At 46.9% G+C, this 5,559-nt stretch overlaps 1 protein-coding gene across 1 annotated transcript; it reads right to left on the bottom strand.

The window, feature by feature from the left end:
* Positions 1–429: 429 nt before the first annotated feature.
* LOC104530695 (endothelial zinc finger protein induced by tumor necrosis factor alpha-like) lies at positions 430–3,230 on the bottom strand (the record flags this gene model as incomplete). Its single annotated transcript, XM_029086841.1, has 4 exons — positions 3,143–3,230; positions 2,575–2,669; positions 881–2,176; positions 430–774 (listed from the first exon to the last, which is right to left on the bottom strand). Coding segments are annotated over exons 1-4 (1,824 nt in total), but the record flags the coding sequence as incomplete, so codon positions are not given.
* Positions 3,231–5,559: the final 2,329 nt, after the last annotated feature.

The raw sequence follows: 5,559 nt of genomic DNA on the forward strand, positions 1-5,559 counted from the left end.
GCCCCCTCCCCACCCTGACCCCCACCCCAGGGTATCCTGGACACCCCCAATTTCTACACCAGCCCCTTTCTACCCCTGTGTTGGGGAAGTTGGGGGGACAGCTCAACCTCCCACCTTGGTTGTGGGGTGTCCCCAAAGGTGGAGGGTGGGCTCTGAGCACCCCCTGCCCCCCCCCCCTATTTCAAGAGCTGGGGGGAGGTAGAGAAACCCAAGACTCTTGGGGGGCTGAGGGGTCACTTTGTAGGGTATCCCCCTCCCCAGACCTCCATGTCATGGTGGGGGGCAAAAGAACCTTGGCAGCCCATCCTTTGGGGGTTGTAGAAGAGGAAAAGGAAGAGGAAGAGGAAGGCACAGGATGCTGCTGGAAAATAGAGCTGGGTTCTTCAGACCACAGCTCAGAAGGGTTGGTGGTCCCACCTCGTTTCTCACCCTCCCACCACGTAGGTGGCAATAAGGAGAGGGGGCTACAACCCCCCGTGCCGACGACACCGCCGTGTAGACGTTGATGAGCCGCCAAAGCCGTGGCAAGACCAAAAGTTTTCCCACATTGAGGACAAACATGTGGTTTTTTGGTGTTCTCCTGAGCATGAGCCCGTTGGTGACGGTTCCGGTGAGAGCTCCGACCGAAACATTTCCCACAGTGAGCACAAGGGAAAGGTTTTTCACCGGTGTGAGTGAGTCGGTGTCGATCGTAGTGAGAACTCCAAGTAAAACCTTTGCCACAAAGACCACATTGATAAGGTTTTTCACCTCGGTGAAGTCGTCGGTGACGTTCTAAACCCACGGTGGAGCTAAAACTTTTCCCACATTCCAAGCAAAGGTGTGGTCGATTCGGTTGAACGCCGTGAGTACGACGATGAGTTAATAAAGTAGAGTTGACGGCGAAGTTTTTCCCGCAATCACCACACCGGTAAGGTCGTTCACCGGTATGAATCCGACGATGTCGTTCCAAATGAGAACTGACGGCGAAAGCTCGTCCACATTCTCCACAACGAAAAGGTTTTTCTCCAGTATGGATCCGACGATGACGTTCTAAGTGTGAAATCCAACCAAAACTTTTCCCACATGAACCACATGGGTAAGGTTTGTTATTTCCTCTGGTGTTGGTTTCTTCTGAGGTTGTTGGAATGGTTTTGATGGTATCATCAAGTTGTTGTTGACGGTTATGGGTACGTTGGTGTTTGGTAAGAGCTGAAACCCAACGGAAACAACGGTTGCAATCTGGGCAAGGATATGGCCGCTCACCGGTGTGGACACGTTGGTGTTTGAGGAGGTTGGAGGTCTGGGAGAAACATTTTCCACACTCCTCACAGCGATGGGGACGCGGTGGGTTGTTGGTGGGCTCGGTACCGGTCGGTGACGTTTGGGTACCTTTGTGTTTAAAACGTTGAGGGTCTGTTTGATGATTGAGGCGTTTGCCGCAGTCGGAACATTTTTGAGGAGGTGGTGGAGGTTCTTCTTCTGCTTCTCCATCTTCTTCATCTTCAGAAGCAGCAGTGGCAACGTGGGTACGCATGTGGCGGTCAAGGTGGGAGCTCCAAGCGAAAGCTCGACCACATTCAGGGCACTGGAAAGGTTTCTCACCGGTGTGGATACGGCGATGTCGTTCGAGGTGGGAACTCCAGGCAAAAGCTTTTCCACACACTCCACACTCGTAGGGTTTCCCACCAAGGTGGCTTTTCTGGTGTCGGTCAAGAGCTCCTGGATCAGCAAAGCTACGACCACACTGAGGACAACGGTTGGGTTTCTCACCACCGGGCGCGTGGGTACGTTGGTGGGTGAGTAAAGAAGAGCTGACGCTGAAGCGGCGCCCGCAGTCGGGGCAGGCGTAAGGTCGTTCACCAGTATGGACCCGTTGGTGGATGGTGAGATCTGAACGTTGGATGAAGCATTTGCCACAGTCAGGACATTCGTGGGGACGGTCACCGGTGTGGATCTTCTGATGTTTCACCAGAGCTGATTTGTGGCTGAAGTTCTTCCCGCATTCGCCGCACGTGTTGCTGGGTTGAGTCTCAGGTGGACGCGTGGATGTTTCCACCGGTCCCAGGCTCCTGTTTGTCTTCACCCCAACCTCGGTGGGGTTCAAAGGATGCTCCTCACCCACAGGTTTCACCACTTCAGGCTCTTTCTCAGTAGTTTCTTCTTGAGGTGGTTCCTGCTCTGCTCCTGCTCCATCCTCTGTGGGGAACAAAGAGAGACAGAGACAACCCAAGGCAGGAGATAAAGTCTCTCCCAGGGCTGAGAAGATGGGAAGGTGGTAGAAAAAGGGAGAGCGAGGAGTTATTCCTCCTTTTTTATTTCACATGTTGTTCCAGGTAAGAACTTCTAGCAGAGGCACCTCCAATCCCCATCACTCCTCTCTGCCACCAACATGGACATGGTAATTAATCCACCACTGAACCTCCATGGACCACTCTAGAAATGGGGCTGTCTAGGAGGGTACGGTGACACCAGTGGCACCATTTCTGGTGGAGGTTTGTCCATTTTGGGGTGAGGTCAGCAGGATGGGAAGCCCATCACATTTGTAGGAGTCAAATTTTTTCCCTGCTGTGGTATGATTGGAAGCTCACCTACAGTCGAGGTGTCCTTGGGCACGTGGAGATCTAGGGCTGTAGGTTCAGTTCTGTGGTCCAGGCGGGACAGCAGATCGGGTTTAGAAACAGGGAATTCTGGAAAAGAGGAGGTGGGATGAGCAACATGAGTCAGGATGAATAACGTGGGTCAGGATGAACAACATGGATCAAGATGAACAACATGGGGTCAGGATGAACAACGTGGGTCAGGATGAACCACATGGATCATCAAGATGAACAACATGGGTCAAGAACAACATGGGGTCAAGATGAACAACATGGGTCAAGATGAACAACATGGGGTCAGGATGAACAACGTGGGTCAAGATGAACAACATGGGTCAGGATGAACAACGTGAGTCAGGATGAACAACCTGGATCAGGATGAACAACATGGATCAAGATGAACAACATGGGTCAAGAAGAACAACATGGGTCAAGATGAACATGGGTCAAGAGGGTCTGCTCTCCTCAGCAGCCCACCCTCAACCCCAGCACCCATTGGGTGAAGACCTGAGGCTTCAACTTGCTTGAATCCTCCACCCACCCCAACATTTTCTGCTCCTCACCCAGTGCCATCAGCGTCTCGTAGCTCTCCTGCATCACGTCACGATACAGAGCTCTCTGTCGTGGGTCCAACACCACGTACGGTTCCATGGTTGGTGCCACCAGAACCCCTGAAAGAAAGAGGAAACCCCCCCCAGTAAGCAGTTGGTTGATGCCAAACCCTCTGTTTTATTAACCTGGGGATTCTCTAATAATCTAATAAATTATTATTCTCTAATAAGCTAATAGAAGGACTAAGCTGAATCACAAAACAGGGGACAGGCAGCGAATAAAAACCTCCATCCTTTACCTCCCCACCTATTTTTTTCCAAATCTTGCAGGAATTTTATAATTTGCTGCTATAAAATCTGGCTGAATAATTAATTTTAATTTTTTTTTTCCAAAAATTAATAGGGAGGAGGAAGCAGAAAGGAGGAAATAAGAACACAAATAGCACAATTCCTTAAAAAAAAATTAAATTAAAAAAAAAGAGAGAAACTCAGCCCGTGAAAAACACGTTTCTTTAACCTGCAAACAACTTTCTGCTCAGAGATCAGGCTCTAAATTCCTAAAATTCAGGATCTAAATTCACCCTCAAATTCATTTTCACTCAGATTTTAGCTAATTGGAGTGAATTCCTACTGTACACTGGGTGCTCGCCCTCAAGATCTTTCACTTTCCCAGAAATTCCTGACCCAAATTTTCCAGAAATACACAGAAACACACCCAAAAAACCCCTCAAAGCAATCACTTTTCCTTCCCAAAGAGGATAAATCACCCAGTTATTTCTCTCCACAAACCTCCAGTGCTCAAAACCTGTGTTTGATGGAAATAATCCAAATTTTCCCAGCTGTAAGAAGAGGTTTTGATGCTCTGCTTTATAAAAATCATTTAAAAGCAAATTATCACCACTCCCCCTGACTTCTTCCTCATCCTCCTCTGTCGGCAGCGGGTTTATTAGGAGACGTGGGTTGATTTATTATATTTATATATATATTTTTTTCCCCTCTAGCAGCAGAGGATGGAGGAGGTAGGTTGGGAAAAAAAAGGTGGATTTACAGGTTGTTTCTGACTTACTGATGCCAGGAATAAAAAGATGATTTCCAGCAGCTCCTGCCTGTAATTTTTTTGCCTTTTATTTTTCTTTCTTTCTTCTTTTTTCAAAGCCTTCCTCAGCATCCTCAGCCCGCTTCATTTATTCCATCCTGCTGTTAAAAAAAAATGAAAATAAAAAGGTTAATACCACATGCTTTTGCAAATATCTCCAATTTTAGATCTCCCAGCAGCTTATCCCAAAATAAAATCCACTAAACCCGAAGGAAATGAGATGGAAAGGATGGAAAACAACGAGGCTGAGGTTTTTAATGGGTTTTTAAAATTAATTTTTAATTCTTTTTTCCCCTTTTCTTTAAGGATAGAAAACATCCAGTCATCGATTTTAAAGCTGATTTGTTTGCAGACACGGCGGGGAGGAGAGATGGAGGGGACGGGAGGAGAGAGGAAGGGAAAGGATGGAGAGGGAAAAGGAAAAGAATTCAAAATAAAATATATAGAAACCATTTTCCACTCCTTTTCCCCATCCAAAGATCAAATATCCCCGTTACCTGCAGTTTTCAGCTGTTGGAAAAGCTTAAAGATGATTTTTTTCACCCCAAAAGCTTCTTTTTTCAAGCCAAAAAATGAAGCAGGGAGGCAACGAGGGGTTTTCTGTGTGTGTGTGTGTGTGTGTCCTGGGGATGCAAAGGCCACAGGAAACCTGGTCCCTTTGATATCCAGAGCAGTAAGAGTTAAAATAAAAAAGAACAAGAAAAAAAAAAAGGAAGGAAGGAATTAAATTTTTTTAAAAAAAAAAAAAGAGGGAAAAAAATAAAAAGAGAGGAGAAAAGAGCTTGGCACAATTTCCAGGGCCCTCTGGTGGCAATAGAGACGGTGGCTCTAAGCGGAAATTAAAAAAAAATACACTTTATAAAGTGAAAAATGCTTCACGGTGTCCTAATGATTTTTTTTTTTTCCTTGAAATGTGGAAAAAAATGTTGGTTTTGGGGTTTATCTGCCTCTCAATAGGGATATTTTCCTCATGGAGGGGTGAGGCCGTGGAGCTTTTTGCTGCTGGGTTGGAAGCATTAACTTCTAAATTTTTTAGTGATAAATTAATTAGGGAGCGTTTTGAGGCTAAAAGTTTGATATTTGGAGCTGAGAGGGGATATTTAAGGAAATAAGGATGGAGGTGATTGTGTTGTCAGGCTGCAGAAATCACCCCATGGCGGCAGCTGTCCTGATTCATTCCAGCAGGGAAAGGGGCTGGTTTTTGGGGGGAAAAGGGGGGTTTTCTGTCAACGGAGGTGGCTGCCTGCACGTCAGGGATCTCAGGCCACCAAGGAGCAGGGTCTGAAGGTGTTTAAAAGCCACATGAAGGGTTTTGGGGGTCACAGATGCTTAA

This window comes from Antrostomus carolinensis, unplaced genomic scaffold (genome assembly GCF_000700745.2).
Source record: "Antrostomus carolinensis isolate BGI_N321 unplaced genomic scaffold, ASM70074v2 scaffold15709, whole genome shotgun sequence".
Classification (NCBI taxonomy): Eukaryota; Metazoa; Chordata; class Aves; order Caprimulgiformes; family Caprimulgidae; genus Antrostomus; species Antrostomus carolinensis.